At 42.1% G+C, this 19,284-nt stretch overlaps 1 protein-coding gene across 1 annotated transcript; it reads right to left on the bottom strand.

The window, feature by feature from the left end:
* Positions 1-3,430: 3,430 nt before the first annotated feature.
* On the bottom strand, positions 3,431-19,152 carry PSME3IP1 (proteasome activator subunit 3 interacting protein 1). Its single transcript, XM_068955371.1, has 7 exons — positions 19,038-19,152; positions 15,603-15,743; positions 15,310-15,408; positions 11,597-11,718; positions 7,488-7,621; positions 5,390-5,454; positions 3,431-4,192 (listed from the first exon to the last, which is right to left on the bottom strand). Exons 2-7 carry the CDS (start codon positions 15,730-15,732, stop codon positions 3,975-3,977), a joined length of 768 nt encoding a protein of 255 aa, XP_068811472.1. The 5' UTR covers positions 15,733-15,743; positions 19,038-19,152; the 3' UTR covers positions 3,431-3,974.
* Positions 19,153-19,284: the final 132 nt, after the last annotated feature.

Genomic DNA, 19,284 nt, shown 5'->3' with positions numbered 1-19,284 from the left:
CAGCACCATGAAGCCTGACACTGGGATGATGGTTTAAAAACCTTTTGGGCAGTGACAGCAGGGTGACAGTCCTACTCCCCATGCCTTTGATGATGCTTTCAGACAAATCTAGGCCTGTTGCTGGGGCTGTAAGTGCTTTGACTCATCCGCAGTTATAGCAAAAGCTGCAAACTCATCTTGTAGGGGGGAAATAAAGCCCAACAAACCCACAGTCGTCTGCTCGTGCAGGCCACTCCTCCAGGAAGTTTTGTGAGCCTAAGGAAGCAGTACCAAGTACCCTCCTGCCTGTGAGCCCAGGCAGTAACTCTGCAGGCAGGTTGCCCCGTAGGCTCTTGGTGCTTGCCTGCGCGGAGGCAGGTTGCACAGGTGCTGCTCTTCGGGCTGGCGAAAAGACCAGTGAGCCTGCATCAAACTGGCGAGGGAGCCTGACGAGTCCTTGCCACTTCATCGCTGGAAATCTTTCCAAGTCCAAGTAACAAAAGCTCACTGCTAGCTGGCAGAAGATTAGCTATGGTGACACCTGGGTAATTAAATCCCATTTTCTAGGAGTTCTTCGGAGCTGAGGATCAGAAAAGTGATACCTTCAGTGCTAATTACCGTTTTGTTCTGTTGTTAACTAGATCAAGGCCTTTGAAGATGGCTGGTAGAAAGTTGAATATATTACAGGACTCACCAGCAATTCAGCCTCATCTCAAACTCAATGAGACTTGACTTGCCTTCTCCTCATTAGCTAACCTGCTTACAGTGGGAGTTTTGTGTCACCTTGCTGCCCACCCTGAGTAAAGGCTGGAGCGGATTTGCACGTGTGCATTCCACTGGCTCTGCTAATTGTCACTGACTTACTTTCAGAGTGAAATGTCTGGTTGTCACTGCTGCAGCCGTGCCATCGTCACGCAGGCAGCCCCACGTAGCCAGAGCACGGAGCCAAAGCCGACGGTGAGGTCCCCCTTCCAGGCAGGTCCAAGTGTGGCTCAGTGGCACAAGGACCTGTGCCAGCCTCAACCTTGGTAAAGGTGGGGCTGCTTAGTGAAATAGTCTCCTTGCAAAGTCCCCTGAAAGCGGGGGGAATCCTCCAAACCTCCTTTCCCAATTGGGGAAGCTGGCTTTGAATGGTGGCTGTGTATACAGTTCCAGTCATCTCCTAAGCAGGCTCTGTGATGCTCAGCTTCCAGACCAAAGTCCATGGCTCAGGAGAGACTATTTCTTCTTTCCTTAAGAAAATCTCACATACTCACTAGCAGCAAGCTCTTCTGCTGGTAGGGTTTCTTTTTTTTTTTTTAAACACCTCTCTGAAGCCTTAACAACTAGCACAGACAACAAGTAGTTCATGAAGCAGAATCCTTGGAGAGGAGATGAGGCAGATGGTATGCAGTTGTGGCAAAGACAGAGGGAAGGTCTTCAAAAAAACCAAAAAAACCCCATGCCCACAGTTCACTACTAAATGATGGCGTTGATGGAACCATTCATTCTTCCCTAGCATGCTGCCCCCAAAGCAGAGTTATTGCGTGGCTGCTGTTTTCAGAAGCTCTAAGTTTCCCTCTACCCCTTGCAGTCTTTGTGCCCCTGCATATCTCTGAACACACTTAACTATTTTAGCATCAAATGGCTTTGGAGTGTAAGAAGGTGAACGGGACAAGTAAATATACTGACTGCAGCTGGGACTGCTCTACAGCTCATTTACATGGGCCAGGCCACAGGAATAGACTGGAGGAGGTGACTCAGACTCAAAGCCTCGGGTGAGCAAAATGGGTTCCCCAAGTGCCCTATCCTGCTCTCCTGGGAACAAGAAGAAAGAGGAGTCTCTCATGCCTGCTTTTACTGAGTTACAGCTCCTTCTAGCCACGCAGGGTCTAACATAGCTGGCAGCACCTCCCTTCTGGCCTCGTTTACAGCCCCTGAAGAACAGTGCGATGTCTGCCCAAAATTGGCTGCAAAATCCCACTCGAAGTTTCCATCTGAATCCAACACAATCGCTTTGCTTGACTGTGGTTGTACAAAACGCCACCCAGAAAAGCGATGCCCAGCATGCTCACAGCCAGGCCAGGCTGTTCTGACACTATTTAGAGATTACTGTGATCTAACTTAACACAAGGCCAGGACACCTACATTTCTCACTTCAGCTGCTCAAGGCTCTTGCACATGCACCTTTCAAGAACAGGCATTTTTGTGCACGCCACTTCCCTTTTCACTAAATAGTGAAGTGTAATGAAAGTCATAAAAAGCAAAGCATTAGGGAGGCAGCAAGAGATCTAGTTATTTTCCACCTGAAAGTACCATAATTACAAAAGCTAGCAAAGAGGCAAGAGCAACTCTAGAGCAAACACAAGAGGTGCCAGACAGCTCAGAACAACAAGGGGGTTGCAGGGTTTTTGCAGGGGATCCAGTGCTAAATAATTCACTGATTCCCCTGTCTCGGGACAGGGTTTTGTGAACAGCAAAGGCATGTGGTTGTGATCTATTCAAATTCAAAAGACCATGGGGCAATGCTGGCATCATTATTTTGAGCCACACTGAAAAGGTTCAGTGTCCAGCAATCTAAGCAAAACTCTGCCCCTTGAGGCTTGTATTCCTGCTGGAGAGGCTTGGGGAGGGCACTGCATTCTGCTGCACACTTAAGGATAGTTTCAGCATAATGATAACTTTCCTTGTTTCCCTCCAGGATGAAGTTCAACCCTTGAGGTAAGGCAGGGATCGTACAGCTCTCACCATTTCTATTCCAGCTGCTGCCTTCCCAGTCACTCAGTGTCACATTCAGATAATTGCACTTTGGTATGCACACATCAGCTTTCCCTCTCCCACCTATTTTTTCAGAACCTCAGACACTTCTGAGTCTAGTAAGTAGAGCAGGACTGCCACGTAGGAGACTGTCATAAAGAAATTCCCACTCCTGAGCAGCCAAGTCTAGCTGTTGCAACCCACCAACCTCCCATCAGCACCATTTGTGTAGAGATGAAAAGAGGGGGGTCCTCAGCTTTCACAGCCTGCTTATTGCTCATTACTGGATCCCTTGTCCACACCACCCATAAATACTCCCATTTAAGGCTTCTTAAGTCCTAAAAAACTCTAGTAATTACCATCCTTTGCAGTAGAAGGATGGACAGAGTTCTTTGCTGTGTGCCTGCACACAAAAAGGTTTGATTGAACTCTGATATCCCACCTGCTCTGTATTCACGTTCTTCAGGAGCTATCACAAAAAAGCTGAACGTCTTTTCAAGTGCTCGTACAGGAGCAATAGGTTTTTAGCAGAACAGTCGGCTACAGTTTCTCTGAACTCATTCAGAACGAGAGTTTTACATCACTGCCTCTGCATTTGTCGGAGGCTGGCTTGCACTTCTCTTGGATGGTGGTTTGGGCAAAGGGCTGGCTGGGTACAGCAGAAATTGCTTAATGGGATAGGAACAATTATGAATGGCACAAGCTAGGATAGAAATGCATTCAGAATGTCTTTAATCATGTAACACTAAAACTTTTTTTACAGTGTCATGGCAATCTACACTTCACCATCTGCTTGATTTTTATTCTGCCCCCATTTCTCAAATACAGAATAAAAATGACATTTTAAAACAGAACACATGGCTGTTTCTACAAGACTTCAGTGCTTCAAGTAAATTTTTCTTTTGCCTGTTAGTCTTGTATAAACTTCTTAGATCACCAGGAAAATTTTTTCTTTCCCTAAGAAATTTAAAAGATAAGGCCTTCTCCTCCCTATCCCCAGACCTTGATTATATTAGTAGGTGTGCCCTCTGGTTTAGGGTGGTAACCTCTCTCTCAGGCTCAGTATGCACCCAGAAATGGAAAGTTGGGGGGGGGGGAGGGGAAGGATTCCATGGGTTATTTTAGAAGAATCTGAGGATACCAAGGTTTAAAGTTGAAAGGTTAGCTAGGCAGATTATATTTGGGGCAGAAGGATGCATCAAGCATCCACCAGGGCTTTGGAAGATACTTTGCACTACATTACACATGGAGGGATTTTGTTATGGACCATCAAAGAAACTGTTGCTACGAAAGACAGAAGAGACAATCTTTCCAGTGGAATTAATAGTGCCTTCACTATCCGAGCTGGACTCCGAATCACTGCTTCCCGAGTAGGCGCCCAGGCCAGGCAGGATCCCAATGCACACTGCTGCTGAGGGACAGTGGACTGTGGAGCCTCCCACTGAGCTGCTCCCCAAGGGAACACCGGATGGTTTTTCTGAAAGAAAGGTACCTTAGTCAAAAACCAGAGTGCAGGAAAGGTCTTTTAATCAGTCTAGCAGCACAGGAACAGCTGTGTGTCATTCACCTGCTTATTGCCACATCAGCAGTGAATGAATGCAGGATTTAATTAAAGCATAAGGCAGCTTTATGCTACACTAAAGCTATTCTGACAGGGAGGACTTGCTACCTCAAGGGATTTTTCCTCATCACTAGTTCAAGTCCAGCTCTGTGCCAGTATTACAGATTTTTATTCTGAAGTTGTCAGTTTGATGCTTGTCAAATACTAAGCCCACTAAATAAGAATAAATAGCTCTGCTTTGTGTAATTGAATTTTTTTGCCATGTAATAGCATAGTTGGGAAAAAGTTTCATTCCACTGCTCTGCTAGTCAATGTCTCCAATCTTCCAAAGCTAATTAATTTTTTCCAGTGTTCTGAAAGTTAACTGAACAGAAGGAGTTTCAGAAAACGCCTTGGGTTGTCATTACACAATTGCAGCTCATCCTATTTGCGTCTGGGTATCTTGACAGCAAGTCAATTGCAGCCATGACAGCTAAGACTGAAACGCAACTTCATTTTCCTTATAGTTGGCCATAATTTTCCAAAAGAAATTCATTTCATGATGGACAAGGTCAGTTCATAGCATGAAAAGTTGATAGTGGATGTACACAAATACAGCATATGCTGCTGGGGAGTGTGGGGGGGGGGGGGGGGCAACCCAGGAGGGGGAAGAGAAAGGGATGATCTGTTCTCCATGTCTCCTGTGGACCAGATGACAAGCATTAGGCTTGAAATGCAGCTAAGGAGACTTACAGCAGTTATCAGGTAAAACACTTTAAGGGTAAAATCAGCTGAATACTAGAATAAACTGCCTAAGGAGGGTGCACAGTCTCTGACTGTGGAGATTTAAGAGCAGCTTAGACAAATATCTGTCAGGAATGGTTTAGGCAGAGGATGGACTGATGACCCATAGAGCTTCTTTCTAGGCCTGTTTTCTATAATGGCTGCAACATCTGTCAGTGCCTCTAGTTACCATTTCTAGTGCTTGAAGAGATAACATGCCATCCAGTCTGTGCTGCCTTGCATAATGAAGGAGGGGAAAAGCAAACCCTCTATCAGATTTAACACTGGTAATTAAGTTAGCAATTCAGGTGAGAGGCAGCCAGCTTCCCTAATGCAGAAGTCAGGACATACCTTGATTCTTCTCATCATGGTCAGTGTCTAGTTTCAACCTCTTCACGCTGTTACCACCATCCGAACTGTAAACAAATAAGGAATTGTCTTGTTCCTCAGGAGCAGCCACTTGATTACCATGAAGTTAATGTTACTTTTTTTTTTTTTTTTTTTTTTTTTTTGCTTCAAACGCTACAGAGAATTCCAGCAGAGTCCCTTGAAGACCATTACCATTTCTAACTGTTGTTAACTGAAGGCCCTCAGGGAACATGGCAGAATCCTGGAAAGACTCAATACCTACACTACAGGTATCCCCTATTAACCTGGGAAACAGAAATATGCCTCTAGGAATCCAAGACAGATCTCTTGTACAGTAACACAGAGCTAACTCCAGGGCTGCCTCTCCAGCTGAAAATAATCCCACAGGGATGACTGCATGAGCTTCAGCCAACCCACATGACCATATGTTTGAATAGTAGCAAGTGGACGATTACCCCACTTGCTGGTGTAACACCAGTGTTTTTCCCCTTCCAGGGTTTTCTTACCCTCCCTCAAGCACCCAGAGGGCCTATTCTAAGACTTCTGAAATCTTGTACCCAGTAAGAAGCCTAGGAAGCTTTCCAGCATTTCACATGCAGCTGCAGCGTCTGACCTAACAGAGAAAGGGATCCTATTGGGGTCCAAAGCAGTACTGGAGAAATGGAGCACTACTCAGACTTCTGACTCCTCAGATCTTCTATAGCTCTTCCTTGTCACAGTTTTTTCCCCCTTGCATGTTCCCAATCCTAAGCCATCTGCATTAACACATGCTTCCTAAACTCAGCTGTGATGAACTCCAGTGATGAAATATCAGCATTTCTACGTATTAATTCTTTTCCGTCCCTGTCAAAACATGCAGAACAGATGAAAGGTTATTCTGTGCAGAGAGTAGAAGCCAGTTAAGGCAAACTGCAACCCAGAGAGCAGTCGTTGAACTCCTGCTACACTTGATCCTGGCCAGTTTGCAATAGATGATAGCTCTGCAGAAATAGAAGACTGCAAAGAAAAGTCTGTGGTGGCATTGGCACGTTAGTTTTAAGACGGTCTCTTCAAACAGATGCCATCTGTAGACTTCAGATGTGCCATGAAGAACATGCCAGCTCTTTCTCTACATCCTACTGGCTTAAGTCTAGTAGTTATAGAGAAAAGAAAACATTGTTGGCTATGTGTTATCAGTCAAGGGTTTTTCTCCTCTGCCCTAAAAACCAAACAAACAACTATCCAAAAACCATACATTAGGTGTTGGAAGAGCACACTTCAGCTTCCACAGACATGCAAACAGTTACTGCTGTATTGGGAACTAAACATTGCCTTACAAGAGAAGCTTCTGAAAGAATCTCTCACTGTCTGGGACAGATTCAAAAACATTAACTCAACTTCTAGATGTCAGTGATAGTCTTAATTATGAGATGACTGGTCTACGGGAAACAAATCTGGCCCGATACCTAATTTCTCCATAATCTGCAGCACATCAGCAGCTATGTTTGCAGGCCAAGGCCAAACAGCAAACAGACCCTGAACCCAACTACCATCTCTCTGTGATAGAAAGGTGTGTTGTATCAATGCAAATCAGCGAGAAACAAGGGAAGTTTGCCTGTTGCCCTCAGGATCAGATCAGTACACAAGATTCTTTTCTCATAACCTACCTCTTCCACATGCTGCCCCCAGCAACAATTCAAAATAACAATTTTGGACACAGATAAAATAATTTGATTCATATTTGCATAATTCAGCAGTTTACATGAGTGAGGTGACACTGACATTTTCAAATAGAGATGTAAAATAGATTGCCTCTGGATCCCAAAGCAAGGTTGCACAAGCTTGGCAGTTCTAGAATGAAGAAGTCTACCCACTTGCTTTACACATGCTTATCTATTTGAATTGTTTCATGTTTTCCCCACAGCTTGCAAGAGCCTATAGAAACAAGGCTGGTCTTTTCTTATTCCCCCCCCCCCCCCTTTTTTTTTTTTTTTAGGGCTAAGGTTCACACCTCACTCTCTGGAGGCAGTTTTGGCCTATCTCCCTTTACACTAATAACTAGGTTCCGATCCTCATGAATTTATAGAGGTGTGAAACTAACCTTCTGTGTTTCACAGCTCCTGCCAACAGCTTTGCCTGAGAGAATTTGTTCTTGTTTTCCACTGACTTCGTGGGCAATTTCTTCTCAGTTTCCTTCTTTGGGTCCGTACTGACTCCCACTTTGGTGAGAGTGCTGTGAATTAAGGGTTAAGGATCAATAAGGAAGGAATGGAGAGAACAGACATTTCCTCTCTGATATATTTAGCCAGCCCCGCTGACAGCAGCAACTGAAGTTCATTCACATACTCCACCGAAATAGATTTATTGTAATGACGTTTATCTGGCCAGAAGAGCCTTCACACTTTTCACTTAGGTGCTGCTTCAGGTACCAGCTCTCCCCTTAAAGACCTCCAGGCAGCAAACAACAGCTCACATAGAACAGGAACCTCTTTTCGGAAGTAGGAAAGGGCAAACACATAGCACGTCCAGCATCCATAAACACGGACATCTTCCTGCCTTTTACTAAAGGTAATAGAAACAAAAAGTTTGGACTGGACCAAAATTGCAATGGGCAAACCAGTACTTCCCTCTACCAGGAGGGCAAAATAGTTCAGTTTTCTGTATTGGCAATTACCACGCTAACTTTTCTCAGCCCATTTCTTTGCAAGGGCCACAATGTTGTCACTGAAGCAGATTGCTCATTCACTGCCAGTTTGAACATTAACTCCAAACGGAAGGAGGCAAATCTGATTAATGGTGTATGGGAATTCAACGTTCACCCAAAAGACTATGAACACACAGAAAAACTAACTGACTTAAAAAAAGGTGGGACGCAGATGAAATCTATAATGCAGAAGTTTAAGATTCTCAAATCAGATAAGAAAGAGCCTGGAAGTGTGAACACACCAAAGAGATCTCCTCCTATGGCAGTATCTAGTCCTGTCCCCTATAACATGATTAACATTCAGTTGCATGTCAAAATGAGGTCTCAAAGATCACAGTTGTTAATGAGGTACCACTGGAGTCATAAAAGCTTCTCCGAAACTTTACAGTTGCGAGTAGTAAAGGAAAATCGGCCTAACTTAAAAGGATATTTGTTTATAACCTTAAAGCTAGTTTTCTATTAGTGTCTTCTTTGAATGCAGTTCTATTGATCAGATGACACAACCAAGCCCTGAGTTTCCCAGGTATGCCAAATGTTACATGTCAATATTAGATAGAGACTTTCATACTGATGGACCACATATTTAAAGTAGCAGAGGTTTGTTTTTCTTTTCCACTAAACACTTGCTAATCAAAAACTCTTACATCTTGCTTTGAAACAACACGTCGGCCAAAGTCACCAATCACTTTGGAACTGTGAGTGTTCAGATGTCTTTCCTCATTTGATTTTCCTCAGGATGCATCAGTAACCCAAACTTATTGCTTCCTCAACCAACCGTCTCAGTCAAAACCATGCTGTTCAACTGTTTAAGATGACACAGGAGTGCCATCGTGTGGCTAGAAGAAGTAATCTGAAAGTTCATTTTTTAAAATCAAAATAGCTTCCTGCTGCAACACACGTTTCCACACACTGTAGTATTTGTCTCTTCCACACTTAATGTTCACTGCCCTGCTACCTTCTAATACCGTACTACAAAAACCTTGCTGACGAAACCAAAGCCTTTTCTTTTAAAGGATACCATATTATGGGCTTTTCACTTTTGTCCAGGACGCTATTCTCTTAATACTCCTAAACTACCAGAGACACTGCACATTAAACAAGAATGAGCACCAGCTTCAGAGATTTTTATATGTACTGCAATTACTAGCAAATGTAATACTATACCTAGCAAAAGCGTGTCCTCTCTCAGTAAGACTATATTAAGATAAATGTCTCAACCTTAAATGTCAACTGCACTAAAAAAGCTCTTCTATAGGAAAGCCTAAGTTTCTTGGAGAGGGGTTCTTTCTATGTTTGCATAATATTTAAGACAAGAAGAAGTTGCTCTCAAACATTTCTTGGAACTGGCTTAAAAAAAAAAAACACTGTAAAATCTTTAAATACAATCAGGAAATGAAGAAGGGCTAAGGAGCAAAGGGAAAAAAATCATTTAATATGAAGTAAAATTTCTACATAGACATGCATAAAAATTTCTTACGCTCAAAACAGCTTTAAAATACTGTAAGTCATTTTTATCCTTAAAATATACGACTTTATGATGGTTCAACCTCAAAAAAACCCAACAAAACTCTGTAACAGAATATCGATGTAGCTCTTTACCTAAAATGCCTCTGGGTAGCTTAAATTGGATGTCATAACAGGAAAAAGACCAAATAATCAAACCGACTGAGTTGACATTCCTCTTTTTAGTTTGGAAGAGCTATTGTGCAGCACCACCAGAGGCAGCAGTTTTTACACAGTACCTAGTGCATTTTGTCACTACAGTGATAAACCTTTAGTAACAATCTGCTTATGCTTAATGCTGTAAGAACATATTTTGCATTTTGAAAGAATACTACCAAAAGTTGGCAGATGAGCCCCTTTGCAAGTTGCTCTGAGGTTGCCTGCAATGTTATGTTTGAAAAAGGTGGAACGAAGAACAAGAATGGGCAAAATTCAGCTTTTTGTGAGATGAGGTGACCTCAGACAAAAGCATCTCCCTCTACACGCACCATTACCAATGAGTTCTAGTTTAATTTACAGCAAGACTTTGGATATAAAACCAGAAGACACTATTAAGCCTGCAAAGACTGAGGTTAGAAGCACTAACTCTGGAAGAGGCCCTGTTCAGTAAATTCAGGGATCAGGGTACTTATTATGTGACTAATCCAAGGCAACAGAACACTCCTTCTGGGCTGGTACAGTTCCCCTCTGGACGTACGTGACCTAACTAGAGCTGTCAGCTGCTTCTACAGCACAGTCCTATAGTGCACATCCTTGCATCTGCCAGACCCGCGAGCAAATATCACAGAACCTAAATATATCCCATGAACACCCCATCATTAGATCCAATAGACCAAGGCAATATTCCAAACCCACCTGCCAGCTATGGCCTATTTCTGAAGGAAAAAAATGTAACAGTATTGCCTTTTTTATAAAGACAAATTGGTGAGAGAACTTAAGACGTTCTTCACAGAACTCACAATCAAGTTATAAATCTTCTCCACTATAGATTATTAACTCATACATGGTAATGCAAATCTCTAGCACCAGCATTATTCAGCTTTTTTTGCTCACTATTTTTGGTCACCTTATAAATATGAGCTTTTGTTCTTCCTTGTGTCCATAAACTCTTTCATTTATATCAAAACATCCCAGAAAACTTGCACTTTGTTCACTGACTATGTAAAGTGATGATTTTCATCAGGATTCAAAAAGAGACAAAGGAACCATCAGCTGCTGCACAAATCAGGTAAACCACTTCTCCGCCTGACCCTTAAAGAAAACAGCATTCAGCTTAGCACTGGCAGAAGTCCTGAAATCATTCCCAACATCCCCTCCTCGGCAAAGATTAGAGAGAAAAAGCATCCTATATTGCTCTCCAGCACATCTTCATGAACAGTGGCATTTAACAGCAAATCCTAACTGGCTTGAACTTAGCACTGCCTGAAAGACTGTATTATCTCAAGCAGCCAAGCCTCCTCTGGTGCTGGCTTTCCGAAAGAAAGTCACGTCTGCATGGCTGCTTCACTTATTCTTAATTTCTCATCTTGCAGCTATCAGCAGGGGAAAACATATCTAATACTTCAAGATGAATAACGGAGAGAGCAATTCAAACACTATTTCAAACAGGTACCTTACATACAGCCAATATACAGTTAAAAACAAACAGCTCTATAATATTTGGTTTTCAATAGAAGGACAAAAGCAAAAGATTAGAAGTTACAGCCCATGTTTCCTTTAAATTCACTTTCTCCATTTAGCTTTGATATTTCTTACTCTCAATAAGGAAAAAAAACAACTGGGGAAAAGGAAAAATATTGAGAACATGGTGGGGAGGAAAAACACCCAAACACTAATATGGGTAATCAAAACTATGAAAAAAAAAAATTAAACGTTAAAAGGGTATTACTGTACATGTTCTGTACAGCGGTTTTATAGGAAGACTGCAAATTACAGAATAAACTTACAGTACAGTCTCTTAACCTCCTATATACCACTGCCAGCCATTTCAGTGCAAAGGATATTCTGTATTCATTCAGTTCTTTCAGCTCTTCTTCTCTTCGTTGCTTTTCTATTAGCTCTTGCTGCCGAGAAACCTCATCAAGGAAATGTGTCTCGTCTTCATCTAAGCCTCTTACCATATTTTCTGAATAAAGGAAAAGAATGCATATTTATAAGCTAAAGCTATTTGGAGAGTAGGTATTTCTCTCGCATTAGTTAGCGATTCGCTTACAGCATTTTTCATGCAATGATTTCAAAGTGCCTCATAAAATGTAGGTAACCACCCACATCTTGTAGATGACATTTCTAACACTGCTGAGGTGGGACAGTTTGTATAGAGCACTGGGAACGTAGGGAGTAGAGTCCTGGGTGGCTGAGTAAATCGCATACTTTAGCGGTTACTCTATGCAGCCAAGTAAAGGGTACAAAGCAAACTCCACGAAGGATAAGCTATCTGCTTGCTTCTGCAATTAAGTAAAAATACTTGCTGGTTAATGATACCGGATGCTAACAAGCCTGAGCTCTTAAACACTCAAGCACACAAACTACAGCAGATTAATACAGTTGGAATACAACAGTATTACTAAGGAGAAAAGCAAAGCAAAATCTGTAGAAAGAAGCCGTGTAATGCTACCAGACTTGCTAATATAATTAGGGAAAATTAACCAAGTTTTCGCACAAGCAGCCTTTCTTCAGTTATGAACTGCCATTTGGAACAGGTTACACAAAACAAGGAATAACAACATTAAGCAATGATATATTTGTTGCTTTGGTTTTAGACGGTGAGTTAAACCTGTCTCCTCAAAAGGCACTATGAAATTAACCAATAATTGGAAAAAAGACATTACTTCTCCCCATAAATCTTGCCTCAAACCAGGAAGTACATTTCCTTAAAGTCAACAACTAGAGATTTGACAGAGATCAACATCTGTTTAAGAAAAAGAATCAAAACAAGTCTTAATTTCAAAATAAAAATAAATAAAAATAAATTCTCTCTAAACATGTAAACACTTTATCTTCCTTTAAGGAGAGCACACACTAGTTCAGTACGAAGGTCTTTGAATTTCTGTTCTGCAAATTTTCAATGTCTCTCAGTCAAAATAATATATTTATAACAAAAATGCTGTTTTAAAAAGACCTAGTCTTTCTGCTTCTAGTCATCCTGAGAAATCTTCGCCTGTATACCTCTATTAGAATTGAATTCCATGTCAGGATTTTTAGGCCTTCACATGAGGTAGCCACACATTTTTTAATCTCTGCTTGCGTAGTCAAGTCCTATTCACTTTAATGACAAGTTAATAAATCCTTTTACACCAATAATCAGTAAGCTTCTGTTTTTGATGGATGTGTAGAAATCAATTTTAACATTAGTTTTTAAACACTGAACCCTAGTCTTTTCAACTGTAGGAATGCAGAACTCATTCCTAAGTGTCCAAACAGTAACTTGCACCACTCATTGCTGTTCAAGGCCTCTTCAGACAGACAGCAAAAGCAGCGAAACTCTGGACACTTTTTGACCAAGTGACATGAATTAACTTCATTGTATGGCTGCCTGATCTGAGAACTAAGAGAAGCAGCTGAAGAGGTTCTTACAGCTGGTATTGCAGAGCTTACCTACTAAATACTCCTTTAGTAGAAAGAAATATTTAGTAGAAAGAAGCATTTGTTCTCCAGATTGCAGGTTTCTCAGTACTGTTATTCTATAAGGGTTGCCTTAAAAGCAGTATTTGGCTTATTTCTCCAACCCCCCCTCTCACGGATGCCTCTCATTCCAGTGCTTGGTTTACAAGTTTCCTAAAACAAAGTGAAGGCACTACAGACCTAATACAACAAGGCAAGGGAAGCAATCTGGACAGCTATTAGAAGTATTCAACTCCTAGGCCACTAGCCGTCAGTTGCCTGGTGGCCACCGGGACATAAATTGTTTAGTCACATCACCAAAGATGACCCGGATTAAACGTTTAGTGAAGTAAAATGGAAACTCTCCATCTCAAAAGCAGTTCTAACAGCAGTAGGTCAGAAGGAATTCTGTAGGGACAGCTGAAGACCTGCATTAATGCTCATCTTTGTACTTTTCACCACTAACAATAGTAGTGCAACTTAAGAGAAAGAAAACCATTTCCGTTTATCCTTATTTTGATTATCATCATTGCTCAGAAAGAAAATTTAAAAGTGACAATTTAGAGGACATTGGTAATATTTTTCATTCAAAATGCTATAATGAAATTGTAAAATTATTTTATTTTAAAAAGGTAAACGTTAGAAGACATTTTTTCAATGCTGAATAATCTGGCAGAAGGAAGAATAGTTAGCCTGTATGTTGTCTTTTATCTACACAAGAGTTTTAGACTAACTAATTTTGGGTGCTTACGCAGACATACATTTTTCAGCGTTACTGCTTTTGCTCTCCCAAGTCCCGTCATCAATTCTGACTGATCAGAATGATAACGCAGAAAAACAGAACTCGTTTCCTATTCCTCCAAAATTCCTGTGGATAGTTGAAATAAGGGAAATTTTAAGGGAAATGAAAGCATGTGAAGGGACAAAACTTGTCACAGAAGGCCAAATTTGTCTCAACTCTGATTAGGTAAACTGGTGGTCCATAGTCATCCCGACAATGATCTTCTCCCAAAGCAATTTGGCTGCAGGAATGATTCTACTAGTATCTACTACAAAAAAAAAAAAAATCAGTAAGGTCATTATGGTAATTGGTATTGTGCTTGGTAGTATCTGCAGAATCAGGGAGTGTATTTAACAGAACTCAAAACACTGTACCAAAATTAATGGAAACAAATGTTCCATTTGTTTCCATTTGTCCTACAGTTTTCTTCTTGTTGCCACACAAAAAAACTATTTATGCATACTGGAACTTAAAAAAAAAAAACACAATAGTTTGAGGATAAGGCTTCCAGCTAAAGACCAACATTGATTAGGACCCACCTTAAAACGGAGTCCCACAGCATCATCCTCACTTCTCTTTAGATAGAGTCAATAGTCCCCTTTCTTCCAAAATGGTTGACTAATACTTTTCTAGTTCTCATTATCATCTTTGCACTCAACAGCACATACAGAGGTGATACAAATGCAAAGACTTTTTCTATAAAACCAGAAATTTAAACATCAGGAGAAGTTAGGTTTTTCAGTCCATTTCCACAAGAGCTAAGCATCCAGTTTTTGAAGAATAAACTCCTGCATATTTACTTCCTCTGAATGTTAACATTAACTTCAAGTCACTTACGGAAGTTTGACTCAACTAATTATGGGTAAGAAATGTAACGCTGGCTGGAACAGGATTTCTTTTTATTGATTCATGCAAGATGGTCTTGTGTTACAGCATGAGTTCAGAGTCAGGAAATCAGCTTACCTTTCCACTTTACCATGAACTGATGTCAAAATTTTTTGTTTGTTTTTATTTGTTTTGTTTGTTTAAAGCCTGGTATTCCAGACTTTACAAGAATGAAGCTTAATAACTGCAAGCAACTCCTAAGTTTCACATGTGCGCAGTGTTGCCTTGGTGCAGAGAATAATACATTATCTGCAGGAAAATCTACTGTCTTTTAAAAAACACAATATCGTTACAATACTTTTCTAAAAATCTCAAATAATGTTGAGAGATAAACATGACACACAGACATGTCCTTTTAGTCAGGTGATGTACACAGCTGCTGCAGACAGAATATGCAATTCGCTTATTTTCAGTTAAAAAAAAAAAAAAAAGGAAAAAACTGGTGCTTACTGAATTTAAATTGCTCCTCAAACTCCTGCTGCTTCTTTTCTCTCTGCTCCTGAAGTCTTTCGTACAAGGAACGTGGGTCATATGCCTCTTCTGGGCATTCTGAAGGAAAGGAAGAAACCAAGAAATGAGACTATATATCAGACACACTTAAGTCATCAACAGTTCTTAATTTCTTCATCACTTAATCTTTTGAACTTGTAGAATACAAGTTATTACCCTTCTATTTCTGTTTTCCAAGCAAGTGAAACATTCCTGAATCTCTTTCCCAAAAGTCATTAAAATATGCCCCATACCTTCCGGATCCTCAGGTTTTCGAACCTTTTCCCATTCCTCTTGCCTTCTCTTTCGCCGCTCCTCTAGCTCCGCTTCAGACACAAACCTCTTGTTAATCACAAGGTCAGCAGTACCATCTCCCCCATCCATTGTGGAACAGGCTGTCAAAAACACAAGACACCAGAGGCCTGACTTCACTTGTCAGCGCACGAGGCATATTATTACCTATCCTGAAAAACAGAGCTGCTGCACTTATAAGATTCTTTTAACGAGAAAGCAATAGAGCCTAGAAACTACAAATACAGAATAACATTTGATACAAATTGTTAAAAAAACATTACCCAATTCACATCTCTTGTAGGATACTTTCAGAGCTAGGGAGATGAATGAGTACATCGAGATATAAAGTAGATGCTACATTCTTACACTGCAGTCTAAAGACACAGAAGAACACCTTTCACACCAGTAAAATTACCCATAACATTAGGAGGTGAATAATAATTTCAGTTGTCTAAAGACCAGTAAACACTGGTCAAAATACCTAATCGCTGCAAAACTAGTAAGACAAACCACCTATTACCCCTTCTTTACTATTTCTCATAATTATGTCTTCCCTGTTAGGAAAGTGTCCCGAGGCAGACAACTAGAAGTGACATTACAATGTAACTTTCCTTACCTCATCTTGGATTTACCTTGGCAAAAGAAAAAAAGAGGGAAAAAAAAAAAAAAAAGAGAAAAGAAAAAGAGCCTCTTACACACTTTTCTTCCAGTTCCTGCACCTCTCTGCTCTTGAGAAAGCACATGAAACTCGGCCGTCATTTTACATAAGTTTTTTGCCCATCCCGTGAAAACCTGAAGTAGTATGCCTATTTTCAGTGATTTCAGAAATTAGCAGCTAAACTCTCTAATCTTCCAAAACCTTTTTGCATCGCTGCGTGTCAAGAAGACAATGTGTGCATCATCCCCAAAGAACAGTTTGGCATGCCCCACCTCAAACCTACTGTCCCCACGTGGACATTATTGTAATTGCCACTCCCAGAGAAAGTAGGGTCAGAGCTTGCCTCTCCTATTCACTCTAATAGCATCCAGGTAGCATGAAGAAACTTCAGAACCAGGGTTTTTAGAGCTAGACTTGAGTAAACTATGTTGCAGAGAGTGGTGGTGGAAATTAACAGTGATTAGATGTTAAAAAAAAAAAAAAAAGAAAAAAAAAAAGAAATTTAAGTCCTTTGGCAGGGTTATAGAGAACCCAAAAGGCGAGTGGAAGAGGGAACTCTCTCTGGCTGCAACAAGGCTGGGAGTAGAAGACTGGAGCAGTGTTACTAGACCAAGTGAGTACAGCTCCTTCACACTTAACATATCTGCCCTCCACTTCAAGAGATGGTAATACTTGAGTACTGGGCAGATATCCCATTTCAGTATCAGGCCCAGGGTGCAAATCCTCCATAGATACATCCTAAGAAGGAAATTCATGGTCTTGACACCTATAACTCCAAGATGAAACAACGATAGACTGCTTGTGCAAGTCCTATTTGGCTCCTTCAAGTTATTCTGTCCACTCTATGGGCTATGAGAGGCATTATTCCTGACTTATTTTTTTCTTACTTCAAGACTGTATACCGGAGTACAATACAAACATAGGATCAATAGCTATTCATTTAAAGTTATGCTAACATCACACTTTTCCGTTTTCTTCACATTTCCCTGATATAGCTTCAGCAAGTACCTCAAGGACTACAGATAACTGCCACATACTGCTAAGTCTTACGCATTTAGGATCTAGCTCTGCCTGCATTTCCACACTGGAACAGAACTGAGTACCTATATTCTTCCAGAGAAGAAGGAAATAACTCAAAATAATGGAAGGAACTAGTGTATCATACTTCCTTTGCACCACAAAGAACCATTCCTGCAGGAAGCCCAGTCCTGAAATTCCTACAGAAATTGATGCTTTTGTGGCCTACTACTTGTATCACAAATGACAAACGGAGGTCCTAGTAGAGATCCAGGTTAAGCACTGTACAAATATTTACTAAAACACGATGCATTCGTAAGATGTGAACTAACAAGGCAAAGAAAAGAAACAGATTTTCTTTTTAAGCGTGGAGAAAGGAAAGAGAGGTCAAGGGCTGGTTATTTTCCTTTTCTAATCTAACAAAAACCCACCCTTAAGATGAGTCCAATTTCCAGGAAGCATGGTGCATGTGCTCTTTGGAATGTCATTTCCAAAGGTGGCTTGAGGGGAAAATCCATAGAGAAACTGAAAATTGAAACTCTCTCCTCAATATAGCTCCTAACCACAAGATCAGCTTTCCTACTGAAGTGCTGCACAAGCAAGATAATTTTGTTCCCAACTTGTGTCATTTCAGCTTGTCCTTTAGACAGGAAATGTCTACAATGGTGACAAAAAAATCATAAAAACAAAAGGAAGAAACAGAGTCAGCAAGGGTGCAGCATCATTTCAGGACTAAAGCTTTCAATAGCAAACCATCTGCCTTCTGGTTGAGCCACTTAGCCAACATACTGTAACACAGTGGAAATAGATTAGGATTTAATTATGATGCGACATAGAACTAAAGTACTTTCGCTATAATCCTGGAGAGTAGCATCTAATGAAACATTTTATCAAATGATGGCTCTACTGACAGCCTCATCTTGGGGCACTGAGACGGGGTGGGGGGGAAAGATGCAGCGAAGCATGTAAGTATATACACACTTAGAGGTCTGCTAATCTTGCTGCAGTATTTTCTTTCTCGCATCTCACACACATATATATCCACAAAGTCTTCCAAACCAGAAAAAATACTTCACGTGTGTTTGGAAGCTGCCCTTTTATTAACCTTCTTGTCCAGTGACTATGTTTTAACGAAGAAGTTAGATGTCATCATTTCAGCAGCACAGCAACAGAATTCCAAGCAGTAAACTGGACTTTTTTGTGCTAGTAGATGGTAACGATCCCAGTATTTAAAAATAAAAACTCACGGTCCTTGTCATTGCTCAGGCTGGAACATGCCTACAGCAGAGGCGGTATCTCTGGTATTCGCGTACACCTTCCAACACGTTAAGACCACCATCGCTAACGGGTAAGTCAACACGTTGCTGTCACAAACGCCTAGCAGCTCTCCCAGCGCCTCCCCAGGGCGCCAAACCGAGCGCACCCTGAGCCCGCCACCAAGCGCGCCGCAGCCGGGGACCATCACCGAGGCCCCGGCCCCGCTCTCCCGGGCTGGCGCAGACGGGCAGAGGGAAGCAGGCTTCCCCGGAGGAGGCCCGGGGCGGGCAGGGCCTGTTCCCCGGCCCGCGCCGCCGCGCCGCCCCTCTTCCCGGCTCTCCCGCCGCAGGGCCCCGGCCCCCTGCGCTCCCCGGGCCCCGCCGCCTGGCCCCGCCCGCCCCCGCACTCTCAGAGCCCCGACCCCGCCCAGGGCGGCGGCCGCGGCGGCGCCGCCAGCACGTACCGCGGCCCGGCAGCCCGTTACAGCAAGACGCGCAACCCAGCCTAGAGCGCCGCCATTGCTCCCCTCCCGCAGGGCCGCTCCGGTTCGCTCGCCGCCGCCGGCTGCCCCGCCCCTTCCGCCTGAGAGAGCCAATCGAGAGAGCTCTTCCCCAGGGAGCCCCTCCCCCACTAACCAATCCTAGCCGCTCTTACGGGAAGGAGCGCAAGCCGCCGCCGCTCCGCGCGTATCAGGAACGCGCCGGGCGATT

This window comes from Struthio camelus, chromosome 10, assembly GCF_040807025.1.
Source record: "Struthio camelus isolate bStrCam1 chromosome 10, bStrCam1.hap1, whole genome shotgun sequence".
Classification (NCBI taxonomy): Eukaryota; Metazoa; Chordata; class Aves; order Struthioniformes; family Struthionidae; genus Struthio; species Struthio camelus.
Note: the sequence above shows the minus strand (reverse complement) of the source record. Positions and strands in the feature narration are given on the sequence as shown.